General features: G+C 40.4%; 1 protein-coding gene across 11 annotated transcripts in view; it reads left to right on the top strand.

Annotated features, from left to right (window-relative positions):
- Nucleotides 1-24,531, top strand: part of BTRC (beta-transducin repeat containing E3 ubiquitin protein ligase) — a 119,127-nt gene that overhangs the window by 32,431 nt on the left and 62,165 nt on the right. For 7 of the 11 annotated variants that reach the window (XM_050976035.1, XM_050976033.1, XM_018910678.3 and 4 more), the window contains one exon: nucleotides 16,017-16,094. The exons of 3 other annotated variants lie outside the window; for them this stretch is intronic. In XM_050976035.1, the coding sequence (XP_050831992.1) occupies nucleotides 16,017-16,094 (78 nt within the window). Of the gene's footprint in view, nucleotides 1-641; nucleotides 709-16,016; nucleotides 16,095-24,531 lie in introns of all 11 variants that reach the window. One more of the 11 variants, XM_018910679.3, reaches the window with a different exon arrangement.

The raw sequence follows: 24,531 nt of genomic DNA, 5'->3' as shown, positions 1-24,531 counted from the left end.
ACAGAAGAGCTTTCTTAAACATATTTAGGATTTATCCTCTTTAAATCTGGTGACGTTTTCTGGCTGGTGGTGTCACCTGTGCAGAGGCTGGGTGATGCTGGGGAGCCCACCAAACTCAGGTAGTTGTCCAAGGTGTGCTCAAGATCTTGGCTCGCAGGTAGTAGCAACAGCAAGAGATACTTTCCTCCTTTCAGGTGGCAAAGAAATGAAGGGGACTAGAAAGAAATCTTTCTTTGTAGATCAGTGGGATGGGTTTGGTAGTTTTTTGTAGCAGATCACTATTCTAATTACATTGAGTAATTACATTTAGTAACAGAAATCGGCATTTGTTCTGCGCCTCTATTGATCCTCAGAAGTTCCATGTGCTTTTATTAGCTCTTTAATCTGGGTATCAAGAAGTGTGACAGTATCCCTCACTGAGAAATACCACCTCAGTGTTGCCAGCGCAATGATTAATTTAAACTGCATCGTAGCTAAAAGGCCTCCCCCTCCTTCAGCCTCGGTAGTGATGGTCCGGTTACTACTAATGTGCTTTTCCCGCTAAGGTGAGGGCAAGGTTTCTAGCACACCAGCACCAGTTTGACTGTTGGCTTTAAAAAATGAAACAAAACTCATCCGAGTTTTCCTTCCTCCCTCGTTAGGAGTCAGGAAGGTGTGTAAAGCCGTAGTGACGAACGGCATATGCAGCGCCGCGTTGGAGGCATACAGGTATCTTTAAAGCTAGCTCCGGTTCCTCAGGATTGCGAACATCTGCTTGGAGGTATTGTGGAGCTCCACAATGCACTAATTGAATTACTCTTTTCTGGAGTTGCAGGCTGCGCTAATTGAATTAGAAGGCGGCTGTGCGTGTGCGCGCTGCCGCGCGGGCGCGGCGCGGGGCGGGGGCCGAGCCATGGCGCGGACTGTGCTGCGCTCCCCCGGCCGCGCCCGGAACTGCAGCCCCGGGGCTCACCGGCCGCCGCCGCCGCCGCCGCGGGGTTTGGGACTTATAAATAACATTTCAGCGACTCTTCCGTGCTGCCCCAAAGCCTACATCTTTGTCCCTTTCTGTGGAGAAAGGAGGCTCTGAGGGTACCCCACTCCAAGCCCCTCGCACCAGTCATAGGTGGTCCAGTGCGTTTAGATCCAGTCTAGTCCCTGTAAATTGTCCCATTATCACTTTGGATTTGGTGGCTCCACGGGCAGGGAGGACTTCGAAGGAAGCCGGCGGCACAAGATCAAGTTGTATCTATTTGTGCACAACTGGCAAAAAGATAACACCAATGATTTTCATTTAAAAATGCAAATACGGAATTTTATGACAAATTTGGAGAAGTCATGAAATACTTCCTTACCCGTGTCTAAATTTAAGCAATGTTAGAATTCAGTCACTCTTAGGAAATATGCAGAGATAGTTCTGAATAATTCTGTGTAAGGAGAAGAAAATGAAATATTTCTTCTCTGAAATAAGGTGAACACATGCAAAATTTCAGGGAATCAACCCAAACACTCTCAGAAGAAATGCACTCGCTAAGTCTTTAAATTCATAGCTTGAAGTAGTTTGCTACACTGTGTTGGATAGATTTAATCTTATTTCCTCTGCTTTCTGTTGGCTATTACTTACATAGCGTGTAAAAATACTGAGGTATTCTCTTTCATGTATTCTTTCCTCTGCAGATAACCAGATGACTCACTTTTCCATAAAATCTCAGCTATTTTCACTCAGTTTTATCTGTGTTTGGTAGGTCATCTCATAAACATAAACCATATCAGAGACAAGATGGTATTTGTTTTGCTTTAATTGTTTCTTATGTTTTGTTAGATTTGAAATAAAAATAATTTGCTAGAATGCTCTGCAAACTAAGTAAAATTAAACTCTCCTTGTGAAAATACATAACCAATACTCTGTGATATGCATGATTCTTTTTTTATGATGTTTGTATACTTGCCCTGTGTCTGGTGATGTTAAGCAGGGCTTCTAATTACCAGTAAGAATCGGCAAAATTGCTACTAAAATTGTTTAACAACCAGCTGCCCCCCTAAATAAAAGGCTTTTTTTTTGTTAAATAGATGAAACAGGTTTTTGTTGCTTTTTGAGGAGAATTCCCAAAGAAGTTTATACTTTGCAAATTCTGTTTTTAAGATTTTATTTATGTTTATAGTTGTTTCTCTAGCATTTTTAAAATATATTTCCTTACTTAAATATTTGTGTATGTGTGTGTATAAGTGTAAAAAAAAAATCAGGTTGTCAGTCTTCTTGGCTCCCTTTCTAAGTAGTCAGGTAGACTGCTTCTAGTAGCCATTGTGAATGAATAGGCAAATAACTCATTGATTGTACCCAAATCTTTATTTAGGGCTCATGTCTAGTTCTTAAATGACTACCAATATAATTTGGTACCATTGTGGAATTTTCTAAATTGTGTCTGTATATAGCAAGATCAACCATCGCTTTTTGCCTACCTTCTACAAAAAAATCCCTGTGATTTATTCTCTCAAAGTACAACCATAGATCCAGCGAACAAAGGATGCAGCTCTTCATTCAGCCAATAAAGCTGCATACACTTCTGCTCTTTTAGGAATATACCTTGCTCTTCTATCACATCTTCAAAGTAATAAACTGTGCAGCAACCCTTTGATGTAGGTAATAACATTTGACCTTGCACCACAGTACGTTCCCTTGTGCAAATGAAGACAAACTTAACACGTTGGTGTTGTGGTGCTTGTTCATTAAAAAAACCCAAACACACGCACACAAAATTGGTGTGTAAGATAACACACTTCTATCCAGTGCCTTCTTTTGGTAAAAGTCAGAACTGAAGATGGTCGTGGTTAGACTGTCACCTTTATTGTGAGAGTGAATTTGGTGCTGCCTTAAGAGGCTGTAAATGGGAAAGAATCTATTCCATCCAGTGTATAGAGTGTTTTTAAAATCAATCTATTTCTAGAAACTAAATTGTCCTGGGACCAGCTCTTGATATAAAAATTCATAGAAACCTGTTTTTCCGAGTGTGGTAACTTCTTGCCATAGTGCTGTAGTGTTAGAATTCACATTGGCCAGGTTGTTCTGTAAATTAAACAGTGACAGCTTCCCTCGGGGGAACAGCCAATGTATTTATGATGATGTGCTGATTACACAAAATACACTGCAAGCAGAAAACAGCTGCAGAGAACAAACCTCTTAAAAGAATACAATTACAAATAGCACCCTCAGTATTTCTAGTGGTGAGAGCAAAATACAGCATGCTAATGCAGGCTTCTAGTTTGCTTCCAAAGAAAAGCGATCTACAAAGAGGCGGCTGAAGTATGGTTGGATGCACACACAATACCAGTGTGGAGCGGCACATAATCCCCTCCTGAAGGTGAAGGGCAAGAACACACCTCAGGCCTGCTTTTTAGCTGTCCTTGTTGCTTAAAATTCCTGTGACTGCAACGCCAGCAACACTGGCTGGTGAGGTGTTGGGGCTCTCTGGCTTGTCAGTGTTTTGACTGCTGTGGTTCATACTCTGTGTCCTGGTTAAGAGCTGGGATGTGATTAGATGACTAATTTGTGCTACCAGTATGACCATTATGAAGCAGATCGTGGGAGATACTATAGGGGAAAAAATAATGACCCTAGTTTAAAGCTGAGCTTTCTTTTTCTGCTAATTATTGCTTTGAGGGAACTTTCGGAAATAAATTCCAATTGTTGTTTGCAGTAGCCTGCAAGTGTTTGGTTTTTAAAAGGTTCCTGTTTTGTGTGTGTAGGGCAAGGTCTTGTACAGTCCAGTTTAGGATAAGATGAAACTTGAAACGTTATATTACTGGAAGATGGTGGAGGTGAGACTGTGATTATAAACTCAGGACACAGACACATGAAGAGAAAAAGGTCTTCAGCTGGAAACAAAAAATGAGAAGTAACTGGAATTGCTTTGTGTAGTGGAACTGTATGCAAGAGGGTTGTGATAAGGACCACTGTGGTGGGATTTTCTGTGAGGGCTTGTTGAAAATGAGGAGTACGTGGCAGTAGTAGCTCGCACAACTGCTAATATCTCACTTTGGAGGGTTGCAAAAAGGAAAAAACCTCCACAACTCCACAGCACATTCTTTTTCTGTTTGAGTTGATCTGTTGCACTTAAATCATTAAAATATAATGTTCTACTTTAGGCTATGCCATGTATGTGGGAGAGTGAAAATACAGAGAATGCTCTTTTCATCCACTTTCTCAGAGTCACCAATAGATAAGAATGATGCCTTTTAAGAGTCTGGAATTACTGGTGTTTGCTACCTTTATGTTCTGGGACTGTATCAATAAAACATATTTCAGGCAAAAAATTTACCTTTTTAAAATGAAGAAATGTGGTCCTTTCAACATACAGATCTGATTTTAGAGCAGATGAGCTAAAAGCATTGGTACTCTTATTTGGAAGGACTTAATTCACTAGCTTTGAAGTATCAGGTTTTCCAGCTATGGATTGCTGGCTTGTGCTAAAAGACTGTTATTCATCTGTCTGTATTTTCTTTAAATCGTTTTTGAGCCTGTGTGTGTTGTCCTGCTCTGCTTACATGTATCCCATGTGGCAAGAGGGAGTTTTGTATAATCACCCTGCTTTAATCAATAGAATAATTGATAAACCAGATAAGATTTAAACTGATTACCTCCCCGAGTAGAACTCCCCGAGGGCCTTGGACTCTCTTAATTTTGACATGTATGTTGTGTACCCCGTGGATGAAGTGCAGTTTGAATTATCTGTTTTTATTTGCTTAATGATGGGGAGGGTGTTAAAGTCAAATGTTTAATTAACCCAGCAATGGGCTGCGCTGTCACTTACACACACATCCAGCTGATTGAGATATCTCACCGAGAATACTGAATAGGAATGATAATGTGGCACTGAGACGGAAGATTGCTTTTTCAATCCATTTGCTGGGTCACTGCTTTGAATGTCTTACTGGATGAAAGGCATTCAGCCTGGAAAAAAAATTCAGCATTTAAGTACATTTTGTTTTCCTGGCCCCTTTCCACCAAGAAGTTAAATAAAACAGATATGCTGTAGGTTTAATAAGCCATTCATGTTGTAGCAAAAAAGCTGCAACTACTGGATCTCAAATAGGCGGTGGTCTAGAGCTGTATCATTTCCTATAGGAGCAAATTGTTTGCCAGCCCCAAGGTATCTGAAGGTGAGAACCTATGTACATCTTTATCTTTCCTTCTTTGGTTGCTCCGCTACTCACCCTATTTGATGGTCTCCAAAGCATGTCCAACTCTTTTTTCTTGCCCAGTGCAATGAAATTTCAAATAATATTTTGTAACTCCTTGTTCTAGTTAAAGAAAATGGTGTTGTAGAGTTGGAATTATTTTACAGTGGTAGAACCTAGTAGTGAGTTGTTAAATTTCAATGTTACAGGAGGGCCTGTTGTGTTGCCACATTTAAATTTGCTCCAGCCAAGTCAGGAGAACCCAAGGGTTTGTTTCTTGGGTGGCAGCTGTTCCAAGGCTGCAGTGCTTGCTAGCCAAACATTATAATGTGCAGTGCCTAATCTGTAACTTTCAATTTTTTTATTAGAAGATTATAATTTTTTTATTTTTGCTTAATGTGATTGAACAATCACACCTTTTTTTCATATCTGCAGTGAGGTTTTTCAGCTGCACTGTATGGAGGGAAACATACCCTGTATTGGAAGCCAACTAAATTTGCCTCATAGTCCAGTGGTGTGATTGATGCTTCTTGTAATAAATGTGGCTTTGGAAGCTGGAAAAAGCACTGAAGCCTGACTGTATGGACTAATTACTACTGTGAGGCACATTGGGGAGGTGGAGCTGTGTCATCCACACTGCTCCATGGTGACTTCATAGGTACTTTGAACCTATTCCAGATTGAGAACCAAGTAGCTTTGGCTGCAGGGTCACCTGGCTCATGGTGTCCAAGACAAAGATCTGGGTGCCTCCACATTTGGTGGTGTAGACAGTGTGCTGTGAATTCCCATCAGTCTGACCCTGCAGTGAGATCACTGAATCCCCATTTTTTAACAAGTGAGCTACTTTAGGGGATTGTGCCTAAAGTTAACAAGTTTTGTTCCCCTATGCTGTTATTTTTACTTTGGACAGTTTGTGCTTCATGCCTTTGTTTTTTATCTCATTTTCCCCTTTCCTGCAATAAAAATAAGGAAGGAAAAAACAAGAAGTAAAGTACAAAAAAGTACAGTGAGATGAGGATGGTGTGGTTGATTTAGGTATTTGAGAGTGAGAATGCCACAGGCTCTGAGGAAGGGATGTGGTGACAAGTGGAGGTATTTTCTCTGTTTGACAGGAAAGCTCAGAATAAGAGGTTTTAGAAAAAGATAATTATAATAATAAGTGTAAGGGATGACCAGGAATGAGAGGGGAAGGCGTTTTATAGTCAGTCCAGTAAGATGGCATTGGTTCTTTGAGAGAATAGTTTTAAAAGTTAGAAAATAGTGCTTGAAGAAGAATGATGCCTATATAACTTAGATCAAAGTTACAAGGTGATTATACAGCTTGAGTTAGAAGATATCAATATAATTTGATATACCTATATAGCGTGATATCAATATAACCTAAATCATGACTGTTTATATATCTATATAACCTGATACCTATATAATCTGAATTGTAGCTTTTTATACCCATATAACCTGAATTAAAACTTTTATACCTTCATAACCTGATATAAATAACTTTTGATACAATGTAATGGCTAGGATATGGTTAACTAGTTGCTTAATGCTGAATAGGCAAAAAAGAAGAAAAAAACTTGCCAGGTGGATAGCTTTAGAGATAGATAAGTGTAGTATTAATGAAAAATTGGCAAGTGCAAAGCCAGTTAGCCACAAAACAAAGGATTTAGGCCAGTTAAGACCAGGAACACTGTAACTGCGCTTGTTCCAAAGACAAAGTTGAAAAGTTCAGATGTGAAGAAGACCTTGGAAGCCTTCATCAAAGGCCCCCGACCTCCCCGAGTTGGGTGGCGCAAGCGCAGTGCAGCAGAACTGTCTGATAACCATGAGCTCATATGATGTAAATCAGTTCTGGCACCTGTGTGATGATGTTGTGGTGACACGAAACAGTACTCATGGTGTAAGTGTAGCACAGCACTGGACAGAGGTGGGTGAATTAGGTGGAGATATCCCTCTCACCACCAGCACTGCAATAAACAAATACCTGCTCTATAGACATTGATCGGTGGGGGTTTATTTCCAGCCTATCTTTCAGGCATCAAGGACATGAAATCTGCAGCAAAACTAGACACTTTTACAACTGGTTTCTAAGAGCACTTGCAGCTCCTATGCAGATGAAGCTGTAATAAATATTGTACAAAGAAAGTTAAGCTGTATCTAGAGAATTTTAATAAATAAAAAGTTTTTTAAAACTCTCCCTGGATCCGATGGTTCTTGCTAACTCTTGTTAGTACGAGAAATATGTTTTTAACATGTATTTTGAATGTTGGCTTATATTCCAAGTCTGTAAAAGCTGACTGTGCTGTCCCCCCACCCTACACGTAGGGGAAAAAAAATCAAGAAAACATCTTATTCCAGCATACAAAATCACTGATAAAAGCCTAAAATTCATGAGCATGGGAGGGAAGAATGCTGTGAACTGTGAATAAGAGTGTATAATTTCAAGCTTTGGTACTTTTACACTCTGGGATGAGTGTTGAAAATGAATTTTTGTGGAAGGAATGTAGCAAAATGAAAGCAACAAAGAAGTGAGAGCCAAGCCTGGATTGATTCAGTTCTTTTCTAAAAGGCTTATGTTGCATGCAAAATCCTTCTTCCTGAAGTATGTGTGGCACAATTCAGCAGTCTGGCAGAAAAATTTAACCCCAGCTGAAACTGTTATAAAGGAATTTTAACATGAATTTAAAAGATGGGAGAAATTACTAATGTTGCCCTGAAGAATAGAAAGGGAAGAATATTGTTTTGTTCAGTGTGAGGAGCAGATGTACAAGGGTAAATCAGTAGGGAAAGGCAAACCAAAGCACAGCAATAATAAGATTCAGAACAAGTCCTGACACCAGTCTTACATAGGTGATCTGGCTGAATATTTGAAAGTATACCCATATTATGTGTGTTGTGAAGTTAATTCGATGTTTTCAGCCATGCTTTTTTGGGAACGTGTGCTTTCTGTTCCTTAAAAAGATGTAGATAGCTTTGAACTACATAACATTTTGGAGTACAAAATGTACACTATAAAATCATGCATAGAAAGTGCTAGCTATAAAAACATGTGTATACCTGCGAAGATGCTGATCAATTTGTGCTATTTAGGAAAGAAAATTCCAAACCAGACCTGGCTGTGAAGAAATGCAAATAATAAAATTCAGCTAGAGGTCCTTGAGGCTTCTTAAGCTGTAACCTTGTTATGAGGAATGGGGAAGTCAAACTGCCTAATGCAGATGTCTGTGAGTTACAAAAATAACCAGATGTCCTGATTAGCAGAAGCAAATGTTCTTCCCTTAATCCACGTGAAATTACATTCAAAGGCTCTCCGGATGTAATGTGTGTGTAAATAAGAGGCCAACAAACATTGAAATAGGAAGAGCCATTGGCCAACTAGCTTGCAAAGCTTGAAAGATTGAATATTAAAAACAAATTTGCCACTGCTGACTCTCTTAAATTCACAGAACAGAACTGTTAAGCAGGGCTGCTTCCTGGGAAACATGGAAAGCCTGTTTTAGCTTTCCTCTCTCTCTCTCATTAGCTATTCTCTCTCTCTCTCAAAATATTGATGAAATGAAACCAGGTTTTTAAAATTCCCCTAAATGACTTGTTCCTAGCATCTGTATTTTGGAGGGGGGGGTGGGGGTGGTGATGGTTTTTTTGTTAGCTGTACTAGATTTTTGCTGTTCGAAATACATCTGTTCATCAGATCTTTGATATTTGTGCTGGGTTCTGGTATTTTAATGTTAAACTGAATTTGCTGTTCTAGTAATGCGGACTTCCCACACCATTAAATTGCCCTTTATAGCCAACAAGTAATTACTAAGTTAAAGAACGTCATAAGAAGCTTTTCTGTATGTTATGAAATTCTGTTATTAAGTCTCATTACTTTGAAAATTTATACTTTTCCAACTATTAATTTGAATGAAAAATTAAGAAGACCATGAAGGATCCATTCTACAGATGTGAAAAGCGGATTCTTGCCCTGGTTGTTGAAACTTTTGTTATCATCATCAGTGTTAACATGGAGGCAGACCAAATTAGGACTTGTGTGAACATGAATGTATGTGTCTGGTCAGAGGTGTATAGTGTTGTGCTTCCAATTTTCACTGCTGTCAGAGATTCAGTTTTAAGAATTTAAGTTTTAGTAGGTACCGGAGCTGCTTGGGCATGAATTTCAACTTGTAAGCGTTCCAGGTGGGGGGTGAAGTCTTTACCCCCATCACAGGGCATTTATAAATGTATTGGAGAAAGAAAAAGTGCCATGCTTCTGTGCCGCTAACAAGATAATAGATATAATAAACAGAATAGACATGTGTATATCAGTCTGTAAAGCAGACACTGAACTGGAAGGCCTTTTTAGTTTATTCCCTTTCTTTTTCTGTTATCAGTCAGTGCAAGGCAGGCTGCAGATTCTCTGCCCTCCCGTCATTCTAATGCACAGCCAAAACCCCTTGCAAAAGTACCATTTAACTTTAAACTTGTAAGAGCTGGGAAACTTGTCTGTGCCTTCATTCTAGGCTGAAGTCACCCCCTTGTGCCTACACGTTGCAATTTATGGTGTTCTCTAAAAGGATCTAATCTCAGTAAATGTTCAGAGCAGCAAATGCCAAGGAGGAATGGGGTCTGATACTTATCTCTGCATTTTCATTGCTGTGGATCTCCCTGTGTGTTATAGCTGTCATTTTTGTTTTATCTACTGAACAGCAGAGAATTGCCTTCAAACTTGCAGCTTTCATACTTGTTCTTCTCAAAGAGCATTACCAGTCCTAAGGACTGGTTTTATATATTGTAGTGACTAGCCAAATAAGTGTGAATTCGAATGTTTTAGATCTCATTATAGGAGAAAAAGGAGAAGCTATCCTTACATGTGTTTAGTGTACCTTACATACTTTTTTTTCTAACAGTAATACTGCTTCAGGCTGACACTGGCTATGCCAGGATTCATCCTAGCACTGTTTGAAATGGCTGAGATATTTATAAACTGACAGACAGCATTTATAAAATGAGGATGCTGACAGTCCCTTAACGATAACAATGGACTTGGACTCATCTATCACTTACAGAGGTTATTGGAAAGGGAACATAAGGCTTCTATGTGCTTCTGGTCTTAGATTGGCACTTATTTCCACACATAGCTCTCTCTTTTCAGTTCTCTTTGGCTGACATTGGCATTTGGCAATCACAGCTAATTTCTCCATACCTTTACCTGATGATGCTCTGTCCTGTTTTCTGCAAGACAACTAACTTTGCAGCATCTTGGAGCAATACCCTCATTCTCCCAAATTGCCTCCTCCTAAACAAGAGGAACATCCTGATTTCTGTCAGGCTGCTGGCTTGAATTAGGAGAGAAGAACAGCGTGCCCTGATTGACAGACTTAACCTGGGGCTGGGCAGGGGTTAAACAGGCCTTCTGCCTCCTTTTACTTTCATACAGCACCAGTCTGCAGACAGAATGCTGATGTACCTCTTTATTCAGTGGCTCCCTCTTGACTGAGAGAGTACCCTTCTGTCCTTGGTGAGGAGGACCAAGTGCAGCACAGGGACACTTCCAGGAACATGAAAAAGGATGTCAGTTATTTTCAATTTCTGATAAAATGCTGTGTTCATTCAATGCACTTAAGAGATTGAGGGTCAGGTCATATCAACAGTTTGCACTGAAAAAGGAAAAATGCACTATTTCACTGGTGTGTGCTAAAGCATGTATTTTAATGTGGCAGCAGAAATACTGAGACAGCTATGTCTGGCATCCAGTTTGCCCTTGGAACATTTACTCTACTCTAACTGTTTGCACACTGTGTTCCCACTGTATTATTTGCTTAGAGACCTAAAATACCCAAGTAGATTTCCTACATGCAGTTGGATCTGCTGATACCACTAAAAGCACACTCTGCACACCCAGGCTTCTGTTCGAACTGATGTATACGCACGCAATGGCTGGAGCGAGACTTGATTGGCTTGAGGGGGTCTATTTATCAGGGAACTCGATTAAAATACAGACTGCACATGACATCAAATTTGTAATCATTTTTCCACAGCAAGCAAGCAAGCATTTTCTGTATTGGATGCAGGTGTTTAAAGCAATAGTGTGTTTTAAGGGCCAGTGCCGCACAAATTCTGGCCTTTGGGATAAAGACAAGTGTTTTGCCTGCATAAACAATATATTTTTTTTTTCCCCTCCCTGAGGTCCACACACACCTAGTTTCCCTCAAGCTCATCATCTCTGTCAGGTTAATCAATAGGCACCGTATGGCAGAGGGTCAGTAATCAGTGTCATCGTGCCTTTAAATCGTGTTGAAAATTTGCTTAAAGCCTGGGCCAATTAACATCGAGATGATGAATGGATGGGTAGATGGGAAGAGCCTGGCGCTCAGGGGCTTTGTGAGAAGGAGATGCTCAGCTGTTGAGCAGCAGACACCAGCGAATAAAATCAGCCATTCATGTGAGCTCAGTCCACCCACTCTTAATGATAATGTCAATCTAGCAAAATATATACACATTGGAGTTGTCATGAGTTCATAAATCAAAGGAGTTTGTCAAAGGCATTCAGATTAACGAGGCAGCAGCAATAACAAGTCAAATTTGCATAGAGAATTGCCCGAATCTCAGTAAATTATGATCCTGTTTTTCATTTGATTATTTGCTAATGTCTCAAGAGGGAGAATGATTATATTAGCATGCAAAATCTACTCCAGAAGTAGAAATCCGAGGTATAGCAGACCAGCACACGATGACAATTAATCAGTTTCTGCATACTAGCATAAACACGCAAGGCCCAGAAATGAACTCCTTTTTTATTATTATTTCTCCTTGCTACTGATCCAAATGGTTCAGCTTGACAGAGACTTTATATTGCTTTAACAGTGTTCTGAATTGTGCCTGCAGGCAAGACATAGTTATGCAGCTATAACCAACCTATCCATCTGCCAACCAGATTGGAATTCTCCTATCCAAGGCTTCCATTAACCCCCACTGACAGCTCCAAACAGGATTAAGAATTTGAAAGCATAAAAAATAGTTGTGCTCTTCACATAGACACACGCTTCTCCCCCTCCCCCACCTCCACACACTTGGAAAAAAGGCTGTGTCTGTACTCTTTTATAATTAGTGCAGGGTAGAACAGCATCAAAGAAAGCCTCCCCCAGTTGGCAGGGGTTTGATTTCCACCACGAGTGAGGCGGTACTAAAGGTAGCTCTGCCCAATTGGTAGTCCCTGGGAGTGCATTTCTCCATGTATTATATCTCATTCCCAGCAGTGTTTTGCTGGGCTGTGTACACAAAATACTGCATGTCATCTCCTGTCAAATGCTTCAGTCTGGGGATTTTGAATGCATTGTAGCATGTTGTGTTTAGTGGTGGAGGAGGCTTCATGGGGAGAGTTAAATAGTAATAATTTTGTAGTGGTCTTTAAGACAACCTGCCATGGAGTTATATTCTGTTAATTACAGGCTGAAGTTTTAAATGCAAATCAGATTTAAAAGGATCTCATTACAGGCAGTAGCCATTTTAGGAAAAATGAGCTATGGAAGGCAGAGCCCCTTTGCAGGAATCTTCTGTTAGAGACAAATTTTCAAGGTTACAAGAACTATGAGCTTGGGTTTCCTGACTTCTGTTCTCACTACTTCCCCTGTCATTGTGTGACCTTGGGCAAAAAATAAAAAAAATTAAAAAAAAATGTACCTGTCTGTGGAAGGAGAGTGTGCTTTGGAGACTTCAGCATCTAATCTTCCCTGTATTTGTTCAAAAGAAGACACCCTTGCTCACAAGCCCAAATGCTTTTAGCTAGTCTGGCTTTAGTCAAGAAGGCTTGCCTGTGGGAAGTAAAAATTTTCCATGCTGGAAGGGAGTTTGTATGGCTTTTCAGCTTTCCATGTGCACTAGTTTTCTTTGCTTCTTTCTCCCTAGCAAATTCCATCGGTCCCCTACTATGTATGAAGTACAGTTGCTGCAGATCTTTAATATTCCCAGTGAGTACACCCAACTTACCGTCTGGATACCAAATGCTTCTTTCCAGGTCTGTGCTCGGGACGTGCATTTCAGTAACCACGAGAGGGTGCTCAGAGCGGTTCCTCCCTTTGTCTGCCTCTCCTGTGGCCGAGAGCATCGCTGGAGTCCTGCTGAGACAAACCTTATTCTGACCTCGCACATGTTTATCCCTCCTCCCACCTTGTTCAGCAAGGAGAAATATATAGATGTACCGTTTCAGTCGATTACGTTATGCTCTTCCCTTGGCCATGGCTAAGTGTTGCCCTGTCAAGTGAAATTCACTTTCATGCAGCTACAGTTAGTCCTGAAATATGCAGGGTCCTGTAGCTGCACCTGGATTGATAGGTTTCCTTTTCCTGAGAAATGAGCGGGAGTTATAAACATCTGTGCTTTTTCTTAAGTGTAACGCTTTCCAGTCATTCTGTCTTCACCAAGCGTAACTTACTTGCCGACAAAAGTGCATGAGCAGCGCTCCTCTTTAATAGTCTGCTATCGGAGCTGCTGTGTTGGTGCTGTAGAATGGTGCGACGCCAAGCTGTGAACCACCATATGCACTTGGCAGTCTTTGTCTGGTCTTTGTTCAGCCAACCTCTTAGCCTTGCCACCTATAAAGATAATGAATGCAAAATGGTCCTCTGCTTGCTCTTAAAATTAGATGCTCAGCTTAAAGAAAAAGTAGATAACTCGATGCTTTGCAGTAACCAGAAATTTCAAAATAAGGGCTAACAGTTTGCCAGCAGTTCCTGCTTTTTGATGTTTCTGTGAGGGAGGATCCTTAGTGGCTTTGAAAGGCGAGAAGAATGCGAGATTTCACTGTCAAAGAGAGATTATTTGGAAAGGGGAATCGTTCTGACACTTACTGTAGGGAAGGGGGTGGATGTTGAACATGAATCCAGAAGTACCAAACAACCACTTTACCCTACAGCCACAACAAAATGCTTTTCCTTTAGTAACTCACCTCAGGTTCTTACAGGTTTCACTCTTGATTTTTTTTTCCCCCAAAGCACAAAAATTAAAATCCTAACTTGAATGAACCACTTACTAAACTAAATTTCATGAGCAGAAAAGAGCAGCTTTAATGTCTGACCTTCCTTTTTGTATATATGCGATTCTAGCTTGTATGTTTTTATGATCACAGTTCTTTCAAAGCAGGATTTAATGTAATAACTTGGTCCTGACTGTGACCTCATACAAAAACTTTTAAAAGCTGCCCTCTTACAGTGATTTATCAGGCCTGTTTAGGATTGATTTCCATTATAAAACCCTGGTTACAGCATTCCAAATGTCATGGTGCCTTATAGGTTCTATATCTTGTTTAAAAAAAAAATAATTCAAAATCACTAGTTGGTCTGCAAGTCTTGATTTACTCCTGACCGGTTTATGACATCCCAAGTGTGGTTTTACTGTTGTGTTCCTCTTCCTCCACCTGTTGTCTGCCATTTCTCAGCAGCTTCTGTCCCTGTCCTGTGTCCTGGCTGTCCCTTTGGTCCCGTTGCCCAGAGCAAGCCCACGCTCACGCAGTGCTGCAGTGGGCACTCACTCTGCTCTGCTCTCAGCTTCCTGCAGCTGCTGTGCTGCTGCTGGCCCTGCACTGCCCCTGCTCACCCGGCCTGCTCCTCCTCTGCCAACAGATGCCACTTGTGTCTCCTGACGTGTTGGGCTGGAAGCTGTCTCTGTGAGAAGCCAGGCAGAGCCATGCTGAGCAAAGGACAGGTTATTTGGGAAACAGATGCAGAATGCAAACTTCTGCTGTAATAGGGGCAGTCCTGAGCTTGTCTGCAAGTAACTGGAAAGCCACCCTTTTCCTAGCAGAGCTCTCCCTAGGCAGTTTTTCTGCATCTCTTTAAAACCTGTTTAGTTGCTCACTACTGAATGTGTGGGAATGTGGCCTAAGGCTATGAATACTGTGGTGATCAAACTTATTTTAGATGTGTGTGTGGGATTCCCCCAAAGCTGGCTGTCATTTCTTCCCAGTGGAGTAGCTGAACCTGTGCAAAGGAATGCTGTCTTCCAGAGCAGCTGACTTTGGCTGTGAGGTCAGGATTCTCCCCACTGTATCCAGCAGTTTTTAACCAAGTATTTGCAAGAGACTATTCATGTCCTGATGCAACTATAGTTTGTCTTTAAACCAAGCAAAATTTGATTTTAATCATGACAGTAGCATGACAAAAGTTTCCTGGTTATATTTTTAACTCATGCTGGAAAAGCCCTTGCATTTCTTGTCTACATCCTCATCTGACTGATGTTTTTTTTGGAGGTGGCAGCTTACATTTTGGAGAATCAGTCTTTCTAGAAATGGTACATGTATGTGGAGTCAGGCAGCAGGAGAGAAAAACACAGCTGTATTATCATACACTACCTACACAATATTTGGGGGTGTTTTTGGAAGGATTCCCTGACAACCTCTTTTACAAGAATTTAGCTCCACCAAAATTTCTCTAAGATTTTAGGCAGCCAGGCAGACTCAGTGCAATTAGTAATTGTTAGGCAGATGAAAAACAGGGACAGAGAACAACAATTGCACCTATTAGCAACCTCTTGTTTTCAACAGGTTGCACCATTTTTAATGGTTATTCTGGGGTGTTCAGGAGCACCAGTGTTGCCATGCTGATTCAACCACCAGCCTTTGGAAGTGGTTGTTCTTGGTAGTTTCAGAATAAATCCCTAAAGCATGGGCTTCTTCAATGGATACCTGCACAGTGTTGCATTGTTGTTGAAGAGGAGAAATTCTTTCTCTGCCATAACAAGCTGTTTGGCATAAAAGTACAAGTTAGCCTCCAGTATGTGTATATATAAAATGCTACAGCCTGTGTAGGAAAAATATTCTATTTCTTTTCTCCTCGCAGAGTAATATTAGGGATAAGAACTGAATTAAAGCTTACTTTCTTTCACAGAATTCCTCTGAGAGAGAAGACTGTAATAATGATGAGCCCCCTAGGAAGATCATTCCTGAGAAGAATTCACTTAGACAGGTATGTGATCAGTCTCTTTAAAAATGCGATAAAACTTTCTAGCTATTTGAATCCTTAAATGCTTCTGGAAGCTGAAGGCTGGCTTGTGCTCATGGAAATCTTTTGTTTTCTTCTTTGAAGTCTGAGCAAGTCACATTGTACCCAGGAAAATCAGACACAGAGATTTAGCTTTCAGGGGAGTTTGATGACTCTGAAGAAATGTATGCTTCAGTATAATTCAGTCAACTGTGACTTTAGTTTTACCTTTCATCAGTTGGTGTTCATCAAGACCTCTTCAGCCTTTTCTTCTGTAATTGTTCCGGTCTTGTTTGTAGTATATTTTGCCTAGCCTCAGATCAAGACTCTCAAAATGTTGTACAACAATTAAACTTTTTATTGCCCTTGAAGGTAAATTTTCTTGGAGATGATATCCAGTTTAATAACCTGAAAAATGACCTGTTCTTGTATCTTTTACATTCATATAAATTACTAATGGGTAAAAAGGAGAAAGGATGGTTTACTAAAACAATATTTTTTTGTCCTTTATATATAGTAAAGCAATTCCTTACCAATTCAAAATAATTCCTTTTTTTAATCCCTGTGGCAAACAAAGGGAGGCTGACATGTTCTTTCTGGGAAATTTAGGTTGGGTTTAGTGATTTCTGATCCATTTTCACTTTGGTCTTTCTCCCCACTGCAACCTTCAGGCAGCAGAAGCAAAATTATGTCCATGCTTTGGCTGCCTGAGGTTGCTGCCTGGTGTATCAGAGTGAAACCAGTGGTGAATGTGACTTAAGTGAATACCCCAGGCCATACATTGCAACAGCTGAGGAATTGTTGCTGCATTTCCTTCTGCATCTCAGCCACAGGAGCAGCAGCCTCAGGCAGAGGAATAAGATGGCACAATCCTGCCCCACATCAGCTATTTCCAGGAGAAGTTGTGGGTCATAGTAAAGGAAGACTTATCTTTTTGATACAGTGCACTTGTGCTCAGAGTTGTTTGGTTTGTGTTGTTGGTTTGAGGGTTTTTTTTGTGTTTTAATAGGAGTGTTTGATTTTCTGGGAGGAGGTGTTATGTGAAGGACTGCATACATGTGACTAAGGTCCATCTAACAGATGTAGTCCATATAAGTCTTTTAGACATGAGGCAATATGCTGGCATAATGGCTGAGGTCCCATTTATAGCTGAGAAGGATTACCTTGCAGAATTCATTAAATGTGTTAGATGAAACTCAAACTGTTTCTGGCATTCAACAACAAGCAAGAGCTGGAGGAAGAGGGCAAACCTACTAAGTCCCTACTGTGTATCCCCAGGAGAGGAAACAAGGTCCTCAGCATGCCAGAAAATTGGGGTGGGGGGGCATTATCTTAGAGTAATATTATCCATGGCAAGCCATCAAGTTCAGCGAGAAGAGGTGTATGACTCGTCTTTAAAAGAAGATTCATAGTAAGAGATTTTAATTAAAAAGCATCATGAGTTATTTATTTTGTGTGTCTTCTCATCACACTGAATCTTTCCTTGTAATTATTGATTGAGGAAGCAGATATTTGCAAAGTGTATTATACAGATGAGGAAGGTACAGTTTCTTGAGTTGGGTTTCCATTTTGTTACGTCTCAATCTGCAGAAGTATTCGTAGTGTCACAGGAAAGCTGCTTTTCTCTCAGGCCCACAATTCATCATAATCAAGTAGATACCAGGAATACAACTGAAAAACCACTTGTAGTGCCCCAAGATTTCATATTGGAAAGAATTCAGTGGTCATTGTTTACATTGAAGATGGTTAGCTGTGTTGCACAATATTGTTGAGACATTGTGTCAGTTCTTCATCTTTGTGTCCAGTTCTTATGGTGAAAGATGCAGGACAAAATCCGTGGGTCTTCTATTGCTATCTAGGGCCTTTGTGTTGAGAACAGTCTTTGTAAATAAATTCAAGATGTAGTCTTAGTCTTAAAGCAAGTGCCCTCTTGTCTAGATCATAGGAGGTGGTTGTCCATGATTTTTTGCCTGTTATGGAGGGAATTCTGGTTCTTTACATAGGTAGAAATAAAGCTGTCTGAGCATTTTGAAAGCTCAGATTGTTCCTCCTCTCTATTAGCAATGGACAGGAGCAGTGGGAGTTTTCTGGGGTTCTCATTCCAGAAGTCAGGCACATTTAGCCACATGCCTAAATACTCGCAAAGAGTAATGCTTACTGGAAAGATCTGGATCTCCTATAGGAAGGTATGCAGAGTGACTGCTGTATCTTACATCTATCCACGCTTTGTAGAACCAAAAAGATATGACCTGCAAATGCTGTCAAAGCAATAATACACAAAAAATGCCTTCCATTTTACTGAAGAGGTGCTGACTTGGTAAATATTGTGTGAACAGTTTCGTATTTTTTGTTCCTCCCATGAGACTCCCTTAATATTTCATTATTGGGGAACATGGACCTACCTGCACAGAGAAATTGAGTGTATGGGGGTAGGAGTCTGTTTATTTAAATGGTCTTTCCAGTGGATGTATCCTCATATTTAGTACTTTTTGATTAGTCTTAGAAAACTAATGAGATGCATCAGACCACTTCAGGGTAAGTACTGTGTCTTGACATGTTCAGCTGCTAACAAGTTTAAGTAAAGGTGCCTTTTCTTTTCTTGCCTTGTTTGCAGTGCTGTTATGCAGCCTTAGCCATAACATTTTCTCAGGTGGTTGTGTGAATCAGACATACCGGAAGGTGGAAGTGTTAAGGAGGTGCAGTGCTTACTTACACATCTGAAGTTGTGTGCAGGAGCTGAAGACACCCATTGCTCAGTGCTGTGGAACTCTTAGTAAGAGGAATATCATTTTGCTGTTGATTAAAATGGTTTATGGAGAAGGGTGTCTTCAGAAGTCTCAACAAGTGGGGCTGTGTCCTTGAATTGATGGAAGTGGAAGGCACGACCACGGCTGGGTGCATGTGAGGGCAGCAAGAGAGGAAAGACATGGAGATTAGCACTGGGAAACAGAAGAAGGCAATGAACTTGACACTGTTTGCTGGGACAGTGAAAAGATCTAAGCTATGACAGACTTCGTAATATGGATGCAGACGTTCAGTTTTTGTTGAGTGCTTGATCTGACAAAATTAAATTTTGAAGGGATAAACTGAAAATCATAGTATGAAAACAGACCAGAAAAAAACAATGACAAGTGGCAAAAGTTTTTGGCAACTTTATTTAAGCTAACAAACGAATTTTCACACTGCAAAGTTATAAATTAATTTTAATAGGCTGATCCAGATGGTCCATTTGGAAAATGGATAGCTTGATCTGTTGAAAATTAAACTAAATTTATCTCTCTCATACTTCAAACTGAAGTAAGCGTGAGAAGAGTGCCCATTAAGTCCAGCTCATACAGATGGACCGGCAGGTCACACATGGGACTAATCTGATTCATTTTAAAAATAAATGCATGAGTTATTGAATCAGGTTCCTGTTTCAAGCCCTGCATGTGAGCGCGTGTGTGTGCTGCCCTTTCAAAGGGACTCACAAATGCTTCAGTGCATTTTTAACCTGTGTGTTTCCATTTTAATTCAACTTCCTTGCCAAAAAACATAATTAGTTTTCAGTGCCTATCATTTAGTGTTAGACCCAAACACTAGATTGATTAGGTCAGCCATTTGTTATTTTAAGGGCTATGTCTCCATCATTCATTTATGAAGAACATGAGCTCAATAGTCTTGGGGAGAGAGCCGGCCTTTAGAAACTGGGAAGGGGAAACTCTCTGGGGGCCCCTCCAGCCTTTTAGCTTCTGGGTGTTTTTAACAGAGCCATGAATGCAGATTTGTAAATTTATTGCAGTGCCATCTGTTTTTTTGCAGGAACCGTATTATTGTTGGCTCGTATCTGTCTATTGTGGTGGTCACTCCCCGGGAGCTTGCCCTCATAGTCCTAAGGAAAGTGATGAATAGTGGGGGTCAATATGAATAGGTCACAGGGCAGCTGTCCGGGGCTGCCCTGAACTTGATTACCCTACTGGTTTTAAAGAAGACGGGCACAATTCTGGTTGTTTAAAACCCTCCCTCCCTTCTCTTCACTGCAGCAATAATGAAGTGCCTTTTGCTGCTGTGGTTCATCTGTGGGCGAAGGTGCCTTGTGGGGAAAAGCTGGCAGCAGCAAGGCTGCCACAGTGTACCTCCTGCAAACCTCACATTGGACTCTGCTGTCTTTCTGCAAGCTTCCAGATGGAAGTCCGGGGGAAAAAAATCCCTGTCTGTTACCCCATTCAGACAAGCCCCTTAGCATTTTCAAGAATTCTCCCTCTTATGGTTTTGGCACAGAATATTACCTCAATTCACTCTTACAGACTTGAGATACTTTTCTAAAATTACATATAGCACCTAAAACATGCTCTGGGCACTATTTCAAAGTTAAAATAGGCACAGTCTGATCTTAAGAGTTTAAAGCCAGTACTCAAGAAAACCATGAGAAGCAGAAAGTGGCTGAAGAAGGTAGAGCAAAGGGAAAACAAGAGGTAGCAATTGTTAGTGGTTTACTTTCAGTTGGCAGCCTCATCCCACTGCTTAGGGCTCCTCTTCATGTGTATTTCTCTGCTGCAAAAGTGTTTCTGCCATGCAAGATCGAAGCCCTCTTCTTGAATGATGAGGAAAGTTGCATGGTGTGAGGAAGAGAGGGTCCTTCAGCTCCCTCCATCTCTCTGGGGAAGACGCTGCACTTCAGATTGACATTGTGTTGGAGAGCTGTCTTGAGGCAGGGCAGTCCTAGTCTATAAAGTTATCCCGATTACCTCATCTTTTACACAACACTTAGTAATAAGGAGTTGCTGATTGAAAAGCCCCCTGAAATTGCTAGAGGTACACCCTTAGCCTTACTTGCAAGATTATTCTTCCTTTTTAAGTTTTTTTTTTGCTCATTATTCTCAAACAACAACAACAAAATAATTTCCATTCCTTTGTAACACCTAGTGCGTGTTAAAAAGCCAGCCAAAGTGGGATGTGCTGGAGTATAAGTTACAATGGGAATGCTGCCTTGTGGCGGAAAGGCCACTGGGCTCTTTCAGCATTAGTGCTAATAGGAATCTGTCACCCCGCCGCATTGCTGCATTCCTCTGTAATTGAGTAAATTGCAAGTGTTGTCTGCTCCCCCCTGCCCTTTGTGTCCATGTCCACTTACCATCCGAAGAACGTGGGCAGTGATAAATAAAGCGCTGAGCAGGGCTCCCAGCTCTTTGAAAGCAGCATGTTGCCAGCCCCCTAGTTATATTTCTTTAAGTGTTTATGTTTTTCTGTATTCTTTCTCTTGTGTGGCTGGAACCCTGGGGATCCGAAGCCATGAGAGAGGCCAAGAAGCTAACAAAAGTAGCTGTCCCCTTGTTAGCTTGTTCCTTTCTTCTTTAAAAAACAAGATGAAAACCATCTGGCTCAGGGCATTACATTTTCCTCCCCCATGCACCTCTATAGATTAAGAGTTTCACCTGCAGTGAGGGTTTACATTGATTAGGGAGGGAGCAGTAATTCAAGCCTCCATCCACTTCAGTGGTACTTTGCAGTCTTTAAAGGTGCTGACCCATTGAGTTAAACTGTCAAGGGAGGATAAAAAAGGATCTTCATCCCAGGAGGTAACAGCTGCCAGGTTTTCAACACCTTGCACGCTGCTGGAAAAATGTCACAAATTGTCAATGGAAAGAAAAATCACTTGGCTGCCATCTTCCCTTAATGATACGCCTTATAAAATGAAAGATTTAAGGGTTTAAAAATCAGCAAGTAGCTGTTAGGAGGAATAAAAAAAATCCTGGGGGGTTTTGAACAATGGGCCCGACTAGATGTATCTTGAAAGACTGCGAATAATGCATCCAAGTTAGAACAGCTGAGTCTGATTGGGATGACCGTGGTTATGTCTGCATAGTGGGAAAAGAGGGAAGTGAAAGGAGCAGTGCTGAGGTCTAACATTACCATGCCTGTATTAAAGAAAAAAAAGTAGGAAAAGTAGTCTGATTCATAAGCCAGTGAACTGTGAGAAGACATACTGTATTTCTGCTCTTCTGAGGACAATTTGTTTTCAAGCAGCTACCAGATGGCTAAATACCACATTTTCTTTTTCTTTTTTTCCCCCTTCTTTAACAAGAGATCTAGTTTGCCTTGCTCTTTGTTTTTGTTTGTTTTAATGCTTTTACGTAGCTGAACAACCCTGTGGTGTTGGGCATTGTAGCATACTCCTTTTTGTGTTTCTCCCCCTTGTTCATTGATGGATGAGTTAAAAAAAATCTTCAGCTTTAATGTAATTTCAGGTAACAAGCATATTGGACTAAAGCTTTTTGTTTGCATTGTCTTGAGTTTTTTTGTTATAGGGGCCTTTTTTCCCCCATGTTTGTTTTAGGTAAGTCATTTTAATTGTACTGGGTAATTAGAAGGTACACACAGCCAAGGGAGCTTTGTTATGGTAATTGCTCAAGAAAACCCACTCCCCAACTACCACTGCCGTGTGTTAAGACACGTCTTCCCTCTAGTGGCAATATTAAGGACTCTGGCTTCACAGTCAGCAAGGTGTAATTGCAATATGACAAACTGTGCTTCAGGGAAAATCCTGTAAATGATCTAGCTTTTTGTTTGGCTAGTCTTTATTTTGTCTTAAGACTTTCTGTGGAGACTATCCTTCCCAAGGCTGGGCTAGGGATAACAAAAATTTTGTCTTAAGAAAATAGTCGAGGCGGATCCTGGGTAATGTCTCACAGCTTGACTTAATTCTAGTCTTCTTTTTAATTACCACTTTATAAAAACGTTTTTAAATTTGTTAAGATTACTTAATTCTTTCAGAAGAAGCACCTCATTTGAAATAAATAAATAAATTGCATTTATTTTAAATAGTCCATGTGAAAGACCTTTAAATGGTAATTAATACAAGTCTCCTAAGACTCTAAATAAGATGAAAGCGATCTTTCCAAATCTGCTGGAGTGATTTGTTTATATAACTTCCCACTTCTGCTGAATTCTTCAGAGTCTAATAACTTTTTTTCTAACCGTTTGGCAATTTGTGCTTAGCTACGAAAGCCCTTGTTCAAAAAGAACAGTTTAATAATCTTTTCCCTGAAAATGACTTGAAGGGAGGGTATGGGTTTTGTCTTTTTGCTGTGTTTTTATTAGTGTTATCTTTCTCTGATAAATCATGTAATTACTAACTATTGAGGGGGGGAAATCTTATTGAGCTCCTGGGTTGCAGCTTCTATTAAAAAGCGGAGCTTTGTTCAGGGACTGGGGATTCTTGGAATGAATGGCCAAAGAAATGGATTTCAGTTGGTAGAAAAGCTGCACATACATGGAGTTCTGCCTGGGGTTCAAGACTTCAGGCTGGTGCTCAGTGTTCATCCAGAGCTGCAAAGACAAGAGTAGAAATGTTAATGTGTTTGTGTCAAAGAGCGGGATCATACTTTCTTTAAAAAGAAAAATGTAACCAAAGACACTTACGGAATGAGATCAGATACAGCTCTATCTTTAGTGAACCATAGTCTAGTGCCTCTGTGGCATTTTAAGCCTTTGGCTGAGAGTGAATACAGCTTTGTGGTTCCCCTGCTTCTGACATGATTTGGTGCTCCCATATATTTGTAGGTTTCTTTTTTTCTTTCATTAGAGCGTGTTTGGCTATAGGGCTGCTTAACACTCTTCTCAAACGGCTTTTGCAAGGTTAAAGGAATGCAGCTTGGTAACAAGTTTGTGTCATTTTAAATATATACCTTCTAGTAAATAAGGAGGAGTCTTGCAATCAATCCCTTTTAGTGTGTTATATGTTTCACCTGACAACTAAACCCTCTATTGATTAACCATTACTTTGTTAGATAATCTTGTGTCATTGAAGCCACTGTAAAAATTAAACTCTTTAAAATGTTTTACCCTAGCAGCAGTGTGAAAATTGAAAACTCGTTCAGAATTACAGCCAGCTTCCACGAAGAGGGTAGTTTTCAACAAACTGGTTTATGTTTGCATGCTTTATATGCAATATAAAAACATATTAAAGCACTCCGACGCAAAGCTATCTGCCTGTAGCATTGAACCAGGCTACCATTTCAGAATACTTTTCCTTGATGAAGGAACCTCTTATTTTGATGAAAGGTGAGGAAAAACTTGAACAGGGATGTCTGGAAGAAATCTGTGCTGAATATCTGTGGAGCTGCTGTCCATGAGTTTGTTTAGTCCCTTTTTCCACTTCTGGTGATGTTTCTCTGCACAGGTCCTGGGGCAGGAGGCACCAGAAGTTCACTGCCAACCTTGAGAAGAAGTGTTTCAATTTATCTTCTTTAAATTTATGCTATACTAGTTCTGTCAAATGTTAGTAGTCCTGGTACTGCAGGATTTGACAAACAAGTTATGCTGGAAGTTCAGTTGGTGCTGTTCTCACTGAGATGTAATGTGTGGGTGAAAGTAATCAAAATTAAACAATTCACTAGAATAATTATTTGTATTTGCATTCTGACATGTATGTAACTTTTGA

This window comes from Serinus canaria, chromosome 6 (genome assembly GCF_022539315.1).
Source record: "Serinus canaria isolate serCan28SL12 chromosome 6, serCan2020, whole genome shotgun sequence".
In the NCBI taxonomy this organism is placed as follows: Eukaryota; Metazoa; Chordata; class Aves; order Passeriformes; family Fringillidae; genus Serinus; species Serinus canaria.
This window is presented reverse-complemented; position numbering and strand designations above follow the sequence as displayed.